Raw genomic sequence first — 19,784 nt, 5'->3', positions numbered from 1 at the left:
AATGTTGGATGCGGTGTGTTGTCGGGCTTATGGGATGTGATGCAAGTGTAAGCCACTGTGACACACTATTGTTCATTTCTATTTTTTTTTTTTTTTTTTATTAATGTTTTTAATGATGATATCAATGAGGGTTTTTTTAATCACTTCTATCTTGAAATTGTTACTAATATTGATGCTGTTGTCGTTAATGTTCATTTTTGTTTCACTACATTTGGATTTGTGTGTCCTCAATTGCTCTCAATTGCTCTGTTTATTGTTGTTCTTAATGTTGCTGGGATGGGTTTGGTTTTGGAATTGGATTGCATTGTTGTGGTGTTGTTGTGTATTGTTTTGTTGATTGATTAATAAAAAAAAATTAAAAATTTAAAAATTTAAAAAAATAGCAATTACTAACACATTCAATTTGCTTCATGTTTTCAATTTCTACAAAAATTAACTCCATGAATACTAAATAATACAGTTGTCAGTAGATAGTTAAAACAGTTGTAATCCACATAACGAGATGAATAAGATTATCTACCGTGGCTTCCTCCCACCTCAAAAGACGTGCACCTGGGGATAGGCTGATTGGCAACACTAAATTGTCCCTCGTGTGTGAATTTGAGTGTTGTGTGTCTATGTTGTGTGAAGAAGTGGTGACTTGTTCAGGGTGTATCCTGCCTTCCGCCCGAGTGCAGCTGGGATAGGCTCTAAACCCCCCGTGACACCAAGAGGGACACGCGGTAGAAAATGGCTGCATGGATGGGTTGCAATTTCAATAAGGTTCAAGATGTTTATCAGGGTTCTTATTCTATTTATTTTGTGGAGTTTCTTAAACTAAATCATATTAGTACATTGTTTGATTTATTTGCTTAATCCAGTTCATAATTCAGTTCTACATACTGATATACTGAAGGTTTTAAGTGTTGAAAGTAGATACAAATGTTCTAAATTAAATGTTTTCTCTAAGGTTATATTTATCCTGTTTTGCTGAGAATAATTGTCGTACATTCTTAGACAGTAGGTTATAGTTTGCTTTGTACATAATCCATACAAATATTTTGATTCAACAAATAAAGGGTTTGAGTTTTCTCTGTATCCAATCTTATGTATTTTTCTAACTGACTTTTTTTGTCACACAGTTAGTGAATGAAGCGTACTTTTGTAGTCATTGCCCTATATTTATACACAATAACTCAGGTATGGTCGCACTTAGGGCTGGGCGATATGGCCTTTTATTAATATCTCGATATTTTTAGGCCACGTCGCGATACACGATATATAGCTCGATATTTTGCCTTAGCCTTGAATGAACACTTGATACATATAATCACACCAGTATGATAATTCTATGTGTCTACATTAAAACATTCTTCTTCATACTGCATTAATATATGCTCATTTTAAACTTTCATGCAGGGACATTTTAAAACAAGCTAATAGTGCACTTTTGTGCATGATGTCACTAAGATGACATATCAAAACAACACTAAATTAAAGTGCACTTTTTGTACAGAATGCCACTACAATAGTTTAAAACAAATAAAGTGCACTTTTATGCATGATGTCACACAAGATATTTCAATAACTGTCAAATAAAAATGAGCTGCATAATAGGAAATCAAATAGTGTATGTCCTTCGCTATGTGGTAGGTTACTGTGGACGTTATCTCCTTCTGTTGTTGATTTTTTTTTTTCAAACGGTGTTGATGTGGAAATGGTTGCTTGGGCATTTTGTGGGTGTGGCACCGAACAGAGATGTTGACATGCGGAGTTTCAAGCACTCTTTATTCTCTAGCGGGTGACTTTTCAAATGATGCTACATTAGTAGAGCTGCTACTTTTTGTAGCAACGCTTTTGCCGCATACTTGACAAATTTCAGTTGTCTGTTTTACATATTCTCGTTTGAAGCCAAACCACCGCCAGACGATGGACCCCGTGCTGTTTTTCTGGGGGAATTAATTATTCTTCCTTCATTTGTTACCAGATTGGCACCTTCTTTCTCTCGTATTGCCACTCGCACCACTCTGCTGTCACCACAGCTAACGTTACCATGCCGCTACCTCTCTGCTCGGCGAGGGCGAATGACGTTGCACACGCGACAGTATGTGACGTATGTAAGAAGGTGCGCTTGTTTTACCACTCTGTGAGAAGGAGCGACAGGAAAGAGTGAGAAACGCCTGTAGTGTAATGTCCGCAGCTAAAAGCAACTTCGTGAGAACGTACACTCGAATATCACGATATAGTGATATATCGAGTATATTCGATATATTGCCCAGCCCTAGTCACACTAGCAAGCAGTAGCAAATATGGATTGATTTTTGTGTACAATACATATTTTGCTTTATTCATTATTTATTTATTGCCACTTTATGTTGTATATCATTTATATGAGATTTTCAGTTAATTTTATCATCTATTACTACACATTATATTATCGACGGATTATTGTTATTCACAGATTATTATTATTGCCAAATGAATTTGTCAGCCACAACTTGTCCAGGGTGTATCCTGCCTCCACCCCAAGTGCAGCTGGGATAGGCTCCAGCCCCCCACTACCTTAAAAGGTACAAGCGGTAGAAAATGGATGAATGGAAATTTTACGATCAATTTTTGTCAACCACTCCAAGGAAAAGAGGAAAGGAGTAGGAAGAAGCAGAGTTCATTCAGTCCTACATGTCACCGTCTCATAGCAATCACTAATAAATGTGTTCATTTTCCATCAATACCAGCAAAAAGCTAGACCTCCATTACTGATGCTTTTTTATACCATCAGTCTAAATAGAAGAATAAACTGTGTTGTTCAAGAGACACAAGCTATTGCTTTTCTTGGACCAAACATTATTGATTCTAAAAACATTGGACTTTTTTCCTGTAATGAGACCAAAGGTCAGGTAGAGAAAGCATTTAGCAATCCCATAAGAATATGTTGATCCCTTATACGGCTCACAACCCAGAGGGGGGCGTATTTGCATATCTAGGGATTGTCATGATGTGCTGTGATGTGATTTAACCAGAGTTTTTGTCCTCCATTTAATTTCTTCCTCTCACATGTTGGCTCGTCTACAGCAAGTGCCGTCTCCAAGGAAAACCCCAGAATGGGACATTAATTTTCACCGTGGCTCCTTTTTAAATACCAATGTTTACACAGCATCCAAACAAAGCGGGCGGAATGGCAAGGCGATTCACAGCATCACTCCAGGGATGCATAATTAAGATGTGCAGGATGAAAGGGACAGAGCCACATAGACACAAGCATGTGTGTTTAATGGCAACCATTTAAACTGTAATGTGTCATCAGGTTTCCATTACTGGTGGCAACTTTATTCAGACACAGATTAAACTCTCAAAGTAATTACAGGTTGACAGTCACAGCACTGAACTGAGTTAGTCAACCAACAACCACCAACTGCTCAATTTTTTCAGGGTGAGTTGTTGGGTATTTAAAGTCCAGAATTTGTTCTGGTGGAAGAAATGAACAGTGATAGCCAGCTGGCATCTCTCTTTGTTTTCACCGAATGGCCACAATATTAGGCACAATTGCATGAGTCAATCTCATTCAATATACAAACTAAATCATTATGTAAGAAAATATTGCTAATTTTATTTAGTTTCACATGACCAGCGGTGCCAGATGTAAGATAATTATTGTATTAGTACGATATTTTACCCTCTGTGCAAAAAATACTTTCAACAAAAAAAAACATAATATATGAGAATTCAATTATTAGCAAATGCAATATACAGCTTGCACAGCGCTAGATGCAGTGCATTATCTCACATGCTTCTTAACAACCAGGTGGAGGCGCTGTTTTGCCAGCGCCAGCTTAATTCCAACATGGCTGTTAATTTATTTAAAAGCATAAACTGCATTATAAGTGAATAGACAGGGTTGTCATGATACCAAAATTTCAGTAGTCCATACCGATACTTGTAAATGTCCACCATTATTGATAATTATTTGATACCATGCTAAAAATGGAAAAACAGAACCCATGTCTCTGACATTACCTAACTTGTTGAAAACTGTTTCAAATTATATTTCATATTTTCATATTTAGGACCACTGTGCTTCAAAATCTGTTTGCGCAGAATATAATACTGTGCTTATTTCATAGAACAGAATTGCATTTCATTGTCATTTCGATTGAAAAGTACAACGAAATTAATTTCAGTACAGACTTCTTCGAACGGAACAAGATGGGTCGCAGCCATGGCTTATAATTATGCTAAATAATAACAACAATTAGAGATGTCCGATAATATCGGCCGATAAAGGCTTTAAAATGTAATATCGGAAATTATCAGTATCGGTTTTAAAATTATCGGTATAGGTTTCAAAAAGTAAAATGTATGACTTTTTAAAACGCCGCTGTACACGGACGTAGGGAGAAATACAGAGCGCCAATAAACCTTAAAGGCACTGCCTTTGCGTGCCGGCCCAGTCACATAATATCCACGGCTTTTCACACACACACACAAGTGAATGCCTGCATACTTGGTCAACAGCCATACAGGTCACACTGAGGGTGGCGGTATAAACAACTTTAACACTGTTCCAAATATGCGCCACACTGTGAACCCACACCAAACAAGAATGACAAACACATTTCGGGAGAACATCCGCACCGTAACACAACATAAACACAACAGAACAAATACCCAGAACCCCTTGCAGCACTAACTCTTCCGGGACGCCCCCCGCTACCCCCCCACCACCACCTCAACCCCATCCCCGCCCACCTCAACCTCCTCATGCTCTTTCAGGGAGAGCATGTCCCAAATTCCAAGTTGCTGTTTTGAGGCATGTTAAAAAAAATAATGCACTTCGTGACTTCAATAATAAATATGGCAGTGCCATGTTGGCATTTTTTTCCATAACTTGAGTTGATTTATTTTGGAAAACCTTGTTACATTGTTTAATGCATCCAGCAGGGCATCACAACAAAATTAGGCATAATAATGTGTTAATTCCACGACTGTATATATCGGTATCGGTTGATATCGGTAATTAAGAGTTGGACAATATCGGAATATCGGATATCGGCAAAAAAGTCATTATCGGACATCTCTAACAACAATAGTCAACTATTTCCAATTAAAAAAAGAACAGCAGTGGCAGAGAGCCTTCAAGATTTTAATACAAAAATTCTTAAAATCTTTTAATATGATGGTAATTTGTAATGAAATAGGTTGTGCAGCTGGGATAGACTCCAGCCCCCCGGTGACCCTGAGAGGGACAAGTGGTAGAAAATTAAAGGATGTATTTCAGCCTCTTCTCATTATGTCAGGCTTTTTTGCTCTATTGTTCCATTTTTGCAGTCTCTTTTAAAATTATTTAATTTTTGTAATGTCTAGCTTACGTATTTCACCAGGAAGGTAAAATATTGCCATACAACAGAAGAGTGTCTGTAATCACTTATGGAAGCGATAAAGGTTGGGTTGCTAGGCTGTGGAGATTTCTTCATACATAGCACGGCGGTGGTAATGCAAACACCATGGTCTTGTGGTGGCGGATCTGCGCGGCAAATATATAGATTTTTTTTTTGACGGCTTGTATTTGATTACTAAATAAATGCATGATGAAAAGCACACCTATAATGCGTACCTCTACTTCTACTCACTAAATATAGAGTCAAATACACAGATAACTTCTGCTACGTCCTATTCTCTGTAAAAGCAGGTGCATAGAGTGTGTTGTGTAGCAGAGTTGCGATGCATATAGCACCACAGTTCCGTTACTTGTTGACGAGCAAAGGCGAAACGGAAGCGCCAAATCTGCATTCATGGCAAGGTGCCACAAATAAATATATAGGAAATACTGGCTCATTTTTTAAGACAGCAGGCGTTCAAAAGCGAAGACTGCTCAGCACTTACACAATAGGAATCGTTGTGGCTCACCAATGAATAAATATTGTACAGTATTTGGTACTAATGACACTGAAAAAAGCAGGTACTGATGTATTTTTTTTTGCGTTTTTGTATCAACTTGTTATTGAAGTATTGATTCTTGTCAACCCTATTCATGGTCATGTTTTACTGAGGCAGCTGTTCCTCAGTCAGCAACGTTATATTAGGTATTTATGATACTTCCCCTTAAAACGTGATAATTTTTAGCTTTTGGTGCAATCATTTGTCATTAACCATCTGGCAACGCTGCATATGATACAATTAACTTTACTTAACTGTAGTCAACTTTCATACATATAATTGTGTATTTATACTGTGGGATCTAACGATATGAAAAATTCATATTATGGTTATTATTATCACTAATCACTAAAATATATATTTTTTTATTTTTTAAACTAAAATAAATGTTGAAAAACCCACTATTTTGCATGTTTTGTGTTTCCTATGCTCTGTGTTTCTCACGTTTCACTTAGTATTTTGTCTGTATAAATGGCCAAGCTTTAATTGTTTTAAATATGGGTTTGAACTGTGGCACTTTAAGATTTATCAAAATGAAACGTTTGTAACAAACAAAATCATCTGTCATTATTATTCTTATCTATTATTTCTGGCAGGAGTTGTGGCATCCTACTCTGTTCAGCGGTCCTTGGATGCATCGTAAAAACACTCCTCTGAGTATAGAACGATTACTCTGTTTTAAGAGAGCACAGTTTATAGTTGCAATGTGTATAATTAAATAGCTTAGTTACTCAGACAGCAATGTGTTTATATACATTTAGATTGGGGTATGTCGTTTATAATCCTTTCTTGTTTTCATGTTAGCATGCAAGCTCGCGAGCTGGCTCCAGTCAATCTATGAGTTTATCAAAGTGCCATGATCAATATCGGTTTTTCGATCATTTTAATTTAAAATGGTAAAACTAACCGTCCGTAGTTTTACCGCCGTTATCATTATTACTGTTTATTGTTACATCTCTAATATACTGACAGGGATTTCTACAACTATGGCTGTTTTCTAAGCTGTGTGATTTATTGTGATAAAAATGTCCTGTTTCGAGTCAACCAGTGAATGTTTGTAAGACTGAAAATGCTTTAGCCCAGGAAAAAAATCTCATGAGAGGCCAAAATGTTAGTTTATTCTTCGTTCAATACTATTGAATTCTTCCTGCAAGGCGCTGCTTTCATGTCAGCTGAATAAATCAATTGGCATCACCATCTTGTTGCAGTTACAGTTTAATCACTTTGAAGAAATGGTGTGAAATGTTTCTGTCTTCATACTCTTAAGAGAAAATAGGAGAACAGGATGACACAAATGACTTATAGACACAACTGTTGGAACGCTCATAAATGTCTGCGGTCGATGCGGTTCGGCCAAGTTTTGTCAGTTTGGAATTGCAAAGACAACAATCTGGATAACTTTGGTCACGGTGTTTATTTTTAAACTTTTGATGTGGAAAGGTCTACATTTAGTACACCTTGTTATGTTTGAGTCACAAACAAACATCAGAAGACAGAAAAAAGGGGAAACTCAACACCACAGTTTGGTGAAATTATGCAAGGGTTATAGAGTTAATTATGCAATTAATATCCGTAATGGTTTTATTTTGCAAATAAAACCATTACGGATATTCTGAAGTTGATGAATTTCTACAGCCTTAAAACTGGTACATCAAATAAAGCCATCACTCAGTGTCTGATATTTATAGGGTTATGAATGAGTGCGCTTCCACTGCTAATGATACTGACAGCTGTCTTTGTCTGCAGAGTGAGTGAGGCAGGTGCAAGCAGGACATGTTTTATCTATCTTTGACTGGGGTTGACCACAACATTTATTGTTTTAAATGTTAAAAACTGCTAATAAGCAGATTTTTTTATTTATTTCCTTAAATACTTTATAGATTTTCTACACTTGTGTCCATGGTACCCTCTTGCAAACAAACTGCATTTGATTAGGATAAGGCAATCAATTGTGCAAAACTTAGCCATTCCAAACATATTGTTTTTAAAAAGGAGTTTGGAACAATGCCATGTGATTCCATTCATTTCAATTAGAGTTGGCAACAATTAAAAAAAACACCTCACTGACCTCTCTGAGGTATTTCTTTAGTTTCTGTAGCAAGTATGCTGCAGTGTTAATTTCCCTGCACTAACCCCAAGACTCCAAATAAAATGCCAATTTGTGTGTTATTCTATCAAACATAAAGCAATCTAAACAATAGAACTGAACCATTTTGTAAAGTGCCCTTTAGGATAGATGCTTGCAGATGTTTAAAGCCTTTTCTCATAATGAGGCCACCCTGCAGACAAGCTATGACAGTGAACAGGGGCCATCCAGTTATAATAACACAAATGCACTGTTTTGACTGGTGCAATGGGACTGCTCCATCCAGTGCAGTCCTCCTCATTAACCAGTAGCTCCTTTGCTGCATGCACCAACTGAGACTTAGGATGCTAGCCAGCCACACACACACACACACACACACACACACACACACACACACACACACACATGCCAATGATCTTATGCATAAAACATGTTCTCACTTAAACCTTTTTTCCTCATTCCGACACATATTATGGCAATTAGCGTCCACTGGTGAGATAAGAGCAGTGTAAAAAGTGGCCTGCAAAGGATACCTATAGATACTGATGCTGCTAAGGGCACACAGGGAAAAGGTGACCAAATCCCCCACAGCATCACTTTATAACAAACTAGAAAATTACAATGGAAATGTTGAATGGGCCTGCTATCTGTGATGTGAACCTCCATCCCCGGGTCCAACACCAAAGTTGTTTTAAAGGGGAACATTATCACAATTTCAAAAGGGTTAAAACCATTAAAAATCAGTTCCCAGTGGCTTATTTTATTTTTCGAAGTTTTTTTCAAAATTTTACCCATCACGCAATATCCCTAAAAAAAGCTTCAAAGTGCCTGATTTTAACCATCGTTATATACACCCGTCCATTTTCCTGTGACGTCACATAGTGATGCCGATACAAACAAACATGGCCGATAGAACAGCAAGTTTATAGCGACATTAGCTCGGATTCAGACTCGGATTTCAGCGGCTTAAGCGATTCAACAGATTACGCATGTATTGAAACGGATGGTTGTAGTGTGGAGGCAGGTAGCGAAAACGAAATTGAAGAAGAAACTGAAGCTATTGAGCCATATCGGTTTGAACCGTATGCAAGCGAAACCGACGAAAACGACACGACAGCCAGCGACACGGGAGAAAGCGAGGACGAATTCGGCGATCGCCTTCTAACCAACGATTGGTATGTGTTTGTTTGGCATTAAAGGAAACTAACAACTATGAACTAGGTTTACAACATATAAAATACATTTGGCAACAACATGCACTTTGAGAGTGCAGACAGCCCAGTTTTCATCAATTAATATATTCTGTAGACATACCCTCATCCGCTCTCTTTTCCTGGGGGTCTGGCGGCAGATTTCTTTGACTTTATCGTTGGAAATGCATCTGCTTTGAGTGTCGCAGGATATCCACACATTCTTGCCATCTCTGTCGTAGCATAGCTTTCGTCGGTAAAGTGTGCGGAACAAACGTCCAATTTCTTGCCACTTTCGCATCTTTGGGCCACTGGTGCAACTTGAATCCGTCCCTGTTCGTGTTGTTACACCCTCCGACAACACACCGACGAGGCATGATGTCTCCAAGGTACGGAAAACAGTCGAAAAAAAAGAAAATAACAAAGCTGATTTGACTCGGTGTTTGTAATGTTTTTGAGAAAATGGCGGATTGCTTCCCGATCGCTCCGAGGGCGAATAATAGAAAGGCGTTTAATTCGCCAAAATTCACCCATTTAGAGTTCGGAAATCGGTTAAAAAAATATATGGTCTTTTTTCTGCAACATCAAGGTATATATTGACGCTTACATAGGTCTGGTGATAATGTTCCCCTTTAAAGACAAAAGTAAAACTAGCTTAAAATACGAAATATTGTGTCAATGTCAGCAACATAATGACAGTAAGCGTACTTACAAGATTGTGCAAAGTATCGAAGTCCATGATTTTTAAGATTTAACATACAAAATTAGCTAAAACGCTACCATAAAACATTAGCATGTTAAAGTTAGTATGCTAACATGGTGATAGTGAGAATACCTGCAAGATTGAGCCAAGTGTAAAAATTCATGATTTTTGGGTTTAATTATAAAACATTTTCTAAAATGCTAGCATAAGATGTTAACATGCTATTATGGAAAGAGTTAACATTACTTACAATATGGCAGAGAATAATAAAAGCCATGATTTGTAGGTGTTAACCTTTAAAATGTGCTAAAATTTTACCATAAAACATTAGCATGCTAAAGTTAACATAGAATACCTGCAAGATTGAGCCAAATATAAAAATTCATGATTTTTGGGTTTAATTGTAAAACATTTTCTAAAATGCTAGCATAAAATGTTAACATGCTAATACGGAAAGAGTTAACATTGTGGTAATCTGAAATCTCCTTGTTCATTTCTGTTGTTGTTTGCACACAATGTTCACTCTCTCTCTCATCCTCAGTATGGAGTGCAGCTGGTGCGAGGCAGCAGCACACACCTGACATTGATTAGGAGCAGCCTATTTAACCTGGCTGCTGACGGCCTGTGAGCGCCGGAACTTTGTTACTGCTTGCTACCTGTTTATCTTGCCAGAGAACTCACTAGTTCGTCGTGTGCCCTTCATATCAGGTTTGCCTGTATATTTCCTAGCCTTGTCTAGCGTTTTCATTTTGTACTTTGTTTATCTATTTACTTCTTTCATGAAGTATGTTTTCCTAGCCTCGTCTAGCGTTTTTAGTTTGTACTTTGTTTTATATTAACTTCTTTCATGAAGTATTTTTTCCTAGCCTTGTCTAGCGCTTTTAGTTTGTGTTATCTCTCGTAGTAGTTTTTTTTACATGGTGTGTTTTGTTGTGTTTACCACCATCGCCTTTATTTTGCTACTTTGTGCTTCCTCCTAAATAAAAGGAAGAGCTATTGTACACAATAAGTCTCTGCATCCTTGGGATCCACCCTACCAATTCCTAACAAACATACTTACAATACGGCACAGAATATTAAAAGCCATGATTTGTAGGTGTTGACCTTTAAAATGTGCTAAAATGTTACCATAAAACATTAGCATGCTATTGTTAGCATATCAAAGTTACAGTTAAAGTACCACTGATAGTCACACACACACACTAGGTGTGGTGAAATTGCTCTCTGCATTTGACCCATCCCCTTGTTCCACCCCCTGGGAGGTGAGTGGAGCAGTGAGCAGCAGCTGTGGCCGCGCTCGGTAATAAGAACAGTTAGAAACCTTGCAAGATGGAGGCAGGAATCAAAATACATGATTTTACGTTTAAACTAGTAAGCTTGTAAAAAACATGAGCATGCTAACATTAGCATGCGAGCACCTGACTAGATAGGACAAATGTGTATTTAGAGATGAGTAATATACCTTTTAGAAGATACAGTGATTGGTCAGTTGTGTGCAGAGGTGGGTAGTAACGCGCTACATTTACTCCGTTACATCTACTTGAGTACCTTTTGGGATAAATTGTACTTCTAAGAGTAGTTTTAATGCAACATACTTTTACTTTTACTTAAGTATATTTATAGAGAAGGAACGCTACTTTTATCTACATTCAGCTCGCTACTCGCTACTAATTTTTATCGATCTGTTAATGCACGCTTTGTTTGTTTTGGTCTGTCAGACAGACCTTCAAAGTGCCTGCCTTACTGGTGACATTTCACTTCGTTCCACCAATTAGATGCAGTCACTGGTGACGTTGGACCAATCAAACAGAGCCAGGTGGTCACATGACCTGACTTAAACAAGTTGAAAAACTTATTGGGGTGTTACCATTTAGTGGTCAATTGTACGGAATGTGTACTGTACTGTGCAATCTAATAATACAAGTTCCAATCAATCAATCAATCAAAAGTGTGAAGGAAAAAATATACTTTTTTATTTTAACCGTACATCCCGTCAAAAGCCTAAAGACTGACCGCACATGAGGACGTTCCTGTCTTCACAATAAAAGTGCCGCTCCATCGCACTTGCGCTTTCACAATAAGAGTCTCCGAAAGCCAGCGCAAACAAGCTAGTAAGCTACGGAGTTTGACGCCAATATATTTCTTGTAAAGTGTATAAAAACGAATATGGAAGCTGGACAAATAAGATGCCAAAAACCCACCACTTTCATGTGGTATTAGACAGAAAGGAGGAACTTTTCTTCTCCTCCATTTGAAAACGTGGACGTAATCATCACTACTGTCTGATTACAATCAACGCAAGTCATCAGAATCAGGTAATACACCAACTTATATTCTAGTCTTCATGAAAGAAAGGAATCTATATGTTAAACATGCATGTATATTCATTAAAACACCTTTAACATGTAAACAAAAACAGCAAAATAAATACATATAAATTATATACTGTATATATCAATGTATATATATATATATATATATATATATATATATATATATATATATATATATATATATATATATATATATATATATATATATATATATATATATATATATATATATGTGATATGAGTGTGTATGTTACTCATCAGTTACTCAGTACTTGAGTAGTTTTTTCACAACATACTTTTTACTTTTACTCAAGTAAATATTTGGGTGACTACTCCTTACTTTTACTTGAGTAATAAATCTCTAAAGTAACTGTACTCTTACTTGAGTACAATTTCTGGCTACTCTACCCACCTCTGGTTGTGTGGTACTAATACAATTATTTCTTGCATGTCCTTGAGTTTTATAGCTTTTGATTGTAGTTAAGGTACACAATATTACCTTGGTGTCTACTAATTAGTCCGCAGGATACACCCTCTTTCTTCCTCTTACACTCTAACTCAGGAGTAGGGAACCCATGGCTCTCGAGCCAGGTGTGGCTCTTTTGATAACTGTATCTGGCTCTCAGATACATCTTAGCTGACATTGCTTAACATGATAAGTAATGAATAATTTCGCTGGAAATCACAGTGTTAAAAATAATGTTCCAAATATAAAACATTATCATTCATTTTAATCCATCCATCCGTTTTCTTCCCGCGTATTTAGTTGTATTCAGTGTTAAAAAATATTGTATGGCTCTTACGGAAATACATTTTCAAATATTTGGCTTTCATGGCTCTCTCAGCCAAAAAGGTTCCCGACCCCTGCTCTAACTTATGTATTTCCCATCACTCAAGCAAAACTTTAAGTAATAAGTATGTTCTCTTATTATTTTACATCTCAATTAAGGATGTGCCAATCGATCAGACGATTTTCGTTAAAAGTATCGGCTAATATTAATGAGGAGCCGTGCCCCAAATGTAATAATAATAACCTCCATTACCGCAAATAAATTGCATTTCTTAGTATCTTAAGTATCATCAAAAAATAACATTATCACTGGAGGACGAGGCTAAACATGTTACATGCGGAGAGAAAACCAGGAGCAGGCATGCTAATAGCTAAGCTAGCGCTAAACAAATACCAAGAAATAAGTGCTTAGTAAAGTTTAAGAAGTGAAGATGGAACTGTGTTCACAGCAGATTGTAAGCAGCTATTGCCAGGAAATTAACAAATAGATTAATAAGAGTCTAGAGAAAGGAAAATATAACAACTGTTAGTTTGTCAGCATTGTCACAGTCAGTACACAACATGTAAGAGGAGTCCGGATCCATCCATAAATTGGTGACGTCAACACCAATGGTAGTATCAGTATACGAGCAATACTAGACTGATGTTTTTATTTTCTCAAAATAATGTTTTTGTTGTTTTTGTTAATGTTCACAAACTCAATTAATGATTCCCTGGATGGACACAGAAGGACTTTGAGGACAACACCAAAAGATTTAAATGAGTACTAAGACCCAGGACACGTTGGGAAGACTATGTCTCCCGGCTGGCCTGGGAACACCTCGGCATCCCCCGGGAAGAGCTGGATGAAGTGGCTGGGGAGAGGAAAGTCTGGGCTTCCCTGCTTAGGCTGCTGCCCCCGCGACCCAACCTCGGATAAGCGGAAGAAGACGGATGGATGGATGGATAAATAGTAGTTTTTAGTTTTGTTTAGTTATTGTGTACTATCGACTCTGTTTCGCTCAAACAATCGTATTAAAAGAGAATAACAGACTAATTTAAATAGGGTGTTGATATTGTTAACCTGCCAGTAGCACTCACTGTAAATTATAATGATAATGATAAATGATAAATGGGTTGTACTTGTATAGCGCTTTTCTACCTTCAAGGTACTCAAAGCGCTTTGACACTACTTCCACATTTACCCATTCACACACACATTCACACACTGATGGAGGGAGCTGCCATGCAAGGCGCTAACCAGCACCCATCAGGAGCAAGGGTGAAGTGACTTGCTCAGGACACAACAGACATGACGAGGTTGGTACTAGGTGGGGATTGAACCAGTGACCCTCGGGTTGTGCACGGCCACTCTTGCACTGCGCCATGCCGTCCCGTTAGTGTGCAGTTAATACATGTGATCATAGGCGCCAATCTACATTTCTGCCAGTGGGTGCTCGGACGGGCGGTAAATCTGACGCTACTTTTCTGAGCATGCGCGGTTTTTGCTCGGTGGTGAGAAAGAATTTGCCATCAATCCCACGTGGGTGCTCGGCATTGTCCGTGGGTGCTTGGGCCCCGAAGCACCCACGGGATCGGCACCTATGCATGTGATCGGTATTGGTATCGGTCGATCTCACTCATGGATCAGCAGGATGAAAACCCTGATTGGAACATCTCTAATTTCAGTATTACTGTGTATGAATTGTTGTTAAAAAAAATAATATCACAAATAAATCATCCACCCATCCATCCATTTTCTACCACTTTTCCCTTTCGGGGTGGGGTGCTGGAGCCTATCTCAGCTGCATTCGGCGGAAGGCAGGCTACACCCATCATATTTTTTGAAAACGTTTTTGAATTCCATTTGTAACATTTACCATGTGTAACATCCATCCATCCATTTTCTACCGCTTGTCCCTTTCGGAGTTGCGGGGGGTTCTGGAGCCCATCTCAGCTGCATTCGGGCGGAAGGCGGGCTACACCCTGGAAAAGTCGCCACCTCATCGCAGGGCCAACACAGATAGACAGACAACATTCACACTCACATTCACACACTAGGGCCCATTTAGTGTTGCCAATCAACCTATCCCCAGGTGCATGTCTTTGGAGGTGGGAGGAAGCCGGAGTACCCGGAGGGAACCCACGCAGTCACGGGGGGAACATGCAAACTCCACACAAAGATCCCGAGCACGGGATTGAACCCAGGACCCTCGTATTGTGAGGCACATACACTAACCCCTGTTCCACCGTGCTGACCTGTGTATGAATTGTTGTTAAAAAAAATAATATCACAAATAAATCATATTTTTTTAAACGTTTTTGAATTCCATTTGTAACATTTACCTGCAAGTGCTCAGTCTGTGCGAGTCTCAAAACAGATATGAAAAAAAAATAAAAGGCACATTCTTATTTTGACACCAAAATGCACGCCTCCCCCTGACACCTCACAAGGGCCCTCCACCAGGGGGTGCTTGCCCCACTGTTTGAATTATCAACAATATTGAAATTTGTCATTTTGGGACCAAACCGTGATGCAAAAAAAGAGAAAATTGATGTGTAAAAAATGTTTGGTAACACTTTAGTATGGGGAACATACTAAAGTACACCATTAATTAGTTGCTTATTAACATGCAAATTAGTAACATATTGGCTCTTAATTAGTCATTAGTAAGTACTTATTAATGCCTTATTCTGCATGGCCTTATAATACAACCAGTAAGCCATTAACTAACCTCAGAATTATTGCTTATTAGTAAACCTAGCCCTTATATGTTCCCCTAGTGTCCAAATAACTCTAAATTAAGTCTGTGTTACTTTAATAAGAAACTAATTAATGGTGAATATGTTCCCCATACTAAAGTGTTACCAAACATTTTTTTTTTTTTTTAAACAAGTGCATTGACTTCATTGTCACCCATAATAAAGATTCTGCTTTGGGAGTTTTTTTTACATTTTAGGAACAATCAGTCATTTTTAGTACAGACAAACTTCCCAGTCAAACACAGTGATAAAGAAGACGCTCAGATACCTGAACAAAGGTGTATGGATGCCAGCAGACAGAACATCCCCACCACGCAGACACGCATCATTAGAAGGAGACGTAATCCACACTTTAGAACACGCGTCGTGTCGCCTTCAGCTCATCTAAAAATCCCAACTTCGGTGCCCTTTAGTTGCAGTCAGGACAGCTCACAACTGCTCCTCCAAAAAAAAAAAAAAAAAAAAAGGCAAAGACATGTGCTTAAAGTTCGGATGAATCCTCCCAGTTGTCGTCCTAACTCCTCACTTGCTGACAGTTACTTGACGGCGCCGGCATTTCTCCCGCGAAGGCGATGCTTTAACAAGAAAAATGAGTGGAAATATCGACTTGCAACCACTTTTTTTTTTTTTTGGTCCCTGCGTGTGGTTTGAGAGTGAAGCCAATGCGAGATTGCTGTGGAAGTGGAAGCCAGAGCTGGTTGGATGCGGCGCTGCGGCGTCAGATCACATCGCATTCCCTCTTCTAACCACACGTCCACTTTCACTTTCGCGTATAATAAGGACGCGCAACAATCTCGTCACCCATGTGTGTATGATTATATATGCGAGTAAGAAAAAATGTCACTTTTTAAACCCCGATGCGGCGCATACAGTATAAAGAGGAAGTGGGTGTGGCATGTTGGCGAGTCTCCTCCAGCAGCATTGTGTTCCTCAACATGACCAACAATCGATGGATGTGTTCACCCGCTGACCTCTCAGCTGCGCCATTGGGGAAATTATACATCGTGGCGTTGGGGAGTGTAAAGCTGAACCTTTTTGGTGTCTTGACATGACACATGTTGCAGACATGGCAGCGTAGCTGGAGTGATATTAGTTAGATATAGCAGGGGAGTTTTATTTCTACTAACTAAAAGTGCGGCTTGAGTCGTTAATGTCCAGCGAAGCTGCCGGACTCGACAGTAATTCGAGGTATTTTGAAGATGCAAGCACTCCCCCTGCTGGTCGCAGTGCCTCATTGTGTGTGATAAGGGTGGAGTTCTGAAAACCAAAGTGTTCATCTGTAACCAGGGGCGCCGCTAGGGATTTTGGGCCCCATGAAAAGAATCTTTACAGGGCCCCCAACACAGTGTTATTATTTTTTCTGTATTATAATTTCATCATCATTAGGGGCCTCTGTGGGCCCCCCTCCATCATGGGCCCCTAGAATCCGTCTCCTTTACCCTCCCTTTTCGGCGCCCCTGTCTGTAACAGTGTCAATTATGTCATGTACTACAGTGGTTCCCAACCTTTTTGTAACTGCGGACCGGTCAACGCTCGAAAATTGGGGGGGGGTTTGTTTTTTGTCATAAAAAAATACTATCATGTGTGCTTACGAACTGTATCCCTGCAGACTGTATTGATATATAATGTAGGAACCAGATATATTAATAACAGAATGATTTAATAAAATAAATGTACTATTCGGGGACGGCGTGGCGCAGTTGGGAGAGTGGCCGTGCCAGCAACCTGAGGGTTCCTGGTTCAATCTCCACCTTCTACCAACCTCATCACGTCCGTTGTGTCCTTGAGCAAGACACTTCACCCTTGCTCCTGATGGGTCATGGTTAGGGCCTTGCATGGCAGCTCCCGCCATCAGTGTGTGAACGTGTGTGTGAATGGGTGAATGTGGAAATAGTGTCAAAGCGCTTTGAGTACCTTGAAGGTAGAAAAGCGCTATACAAGTACAACCCATTTACCATTTACCATTATTGTGTTTTATTATTGTTATAATTACAGAAAATGTGTAAGTTACATGTATTATAGCAGTGGTCCCCAACCACCGGGCCGCGGCCCGGTACCGGTCCGTGGATCGATTGGTACCGGGCCGCACAAGAAATTAATTTTTTTTTTTTTTTTTATTAAATCAACATAAAAAACACAAGATACACTTACAATAAGTGCACTAACCCAAAAAACCTCCCTCCCCCATTTACACTCATTCACACTAATTCGCACAAAAGGTGTTGTTTCTTTCTGTTATTAATATTTCTGGTTCCTACATTATATATCAATATAGATCAATACAGTCTGCAGGGATACAGTCCGTAAGCACACATGATTGTATTTTTTTATTGACAGAAAATAAATAAATAATAATAAAAAATAAAAAAAACATAACCCCCCCCCGGTCCGTGGGTCAAATTTTCAAGCGTTGACCGGTCCACAGTTACAAAAAGGTTGGGGACCACTGTATTATAGGACCCATTACCTCCCTGCTTGGCACTCAGCATCAAGGTTAAAGTTAAAGTACCAATGATTGTCACACACACACTAGGTGTGGTGAAATGTCATCCATCCATCCATCTTCTTCCGCTTATACGAGGTCGGGTCGCGGGGGCAGCAGCCTAAGTAGGGAAGCCCAGACTTCCCTCTCCCCAGCCACTTCGTCCAGCACATCCCGGGGGATCCCGAGGCGTTCCCAGGCCAGCCGGGAGACATAGTCTTCCCAACGTGTCCTGGGTCTGCCCCGTGGCCTCCTACCGGTCGGACGTGCCCTAAACACCTCCCTCGGGAGGCGTTCGGGTGGCATCCTGACCAGATGCCCGAACCACCTCATCTGGATCCTCTCGATGTGGAGGAGCAGCGGCTTTACTTTGAGCACCCCCCGGATGGCAGAGCTTCTCACCCTATCTCTAAGGGAGAGCCCTGCCACCCGGCGGAGGAAACTCATTTCGGCTGCTTGTACCCGTGATCTTGTCCTTTCGGTCATAACCCAAAGCTCATGACCATAGGTGAGGATGGGAACGTAGATCGACCGGTAAATTGAGAGCTTTGCCTTCCGGCTCAGCTCCTTCTTCACCACAACGGATCGATACAGCGTCCGCATTACTGAAGACGCCGCACCAATCCGCCTGTCGATCTCACGATCCACTCTTCCCTCACTCATGAACAAGACTCCGAGGTACTTGAACTCCTCCACTTGGGGCAGGGTGGTGAAATTTGTCCTCTGCATTTGACCTATCATCCTTGTTCACCCCCTGGGAGGTGAGGGGAGCAGTGAGCAGCGCCCGAGAATCATTTTTGGTGATTTAACCCCCAATTCCAACCCTTGATGCTGAGTGCCAAGCAGAAACGTAAGACTATGTTTATAGTATGACTCGGCCGGGGTTTGAACTCACAACCTACCGATCTCAGGGCGGACACTCTAACCACTAGGCCACTGAGTAGGTTTTCAGGGGTTGGATTTGGGGGTTAAATCACCAAAAATTATTCCTGGGCGCGGCCACCGCTGCTGCTCACTGCTCCCTTCACCCCCCAGGGGGTGATCAAGGGTGATGGGTCAAATGCAGAGAATCATTTCGCCACACAAGGTTGTTTGTTTGTCAATGTGGGACCATTGTCTCGTTGTCCCTCCTACTGCAATAATTGCTGTGACACCCTGTCTCTTTGGCCCCGTTTACACTAAGCCGGATAAGGTTATCCAGGGTAAATCCCACCTAACCTTATCCGTGTCAACACATACACAATGGTCGTTTAAGACCCCCTCCCCCCCTCCGTCAGTCGGCGCAATGCGCGGAAAATACGCACGTTATAGTCACCTCCAGTGTGGCTTTGTGTGCAAGTTCTTAAATTTCATTTATCTGAACAATTTTCAGTGTTGTGGTATTTCAATTGACTGGAATCCAGTGTGCTGTGGGGCCCTATTGTAGTGAATCACACCTGAGACATCATAAATTAATCAAATCTTTATTGCACACGAAAGTAAACAATGCGATAAAGAACATTTTACTACAATCAATATAGGGATCTAGATATCTGGTCAGGACAC

At 39.8% G+C, this 19,784-nt stretch overlaps 1 protein-coding gene across 2 annotated transcripts in view; it reads right to left on the bottom strand.

Moving 5' to 3' along the window:
* The window catches only part of LOC133607452 (roundabout homolog 1-like), a 281,312-nt gene that overhangs the window by 222,495 nt on the left and 39,033 nt on the right, over nt 1-19,784 (bottom strand). The window contains exon 1 of one of the 2 annotated variants that reach the window (XM_072913819.1): nt 16,026-16,647. The exons of the other annotated variant lie outside the window; for it this stretch is intronic. Coding sequence (XP_072769920.1) covers nt 16,026-16,086 — 61 coding nt within the window. The 5' untranslated portion in view covers nt 16,087-16,647. Of the gene's footprint in view, nt 1-16,025; nt 16,648-19,784 lie in introns of those variants that run through there. 2 annotated transcript variants of the gene reach the window in all.

Source organism: Nerophis lumbriciformis, linkage group LG09, assembly GCF_033978685.3.
Source record: "Nerophis lumbriciformis linkage group LG09, RoL_Nlum_v2.1, whole genome shotgun sequence".
Taxonomy (NCBI): domain Eukaryota; kingdom Metazoa; phylum Chordata; class Actinopteri; order Syngnathiformes; family Syngnathidae; genus Nerophis; species Nerophis lumbriciformis.
Note: the sequence above shows the minus strand (reverse complement) of the source record. Positions and strands in the feature narration are given on the sequence as shown.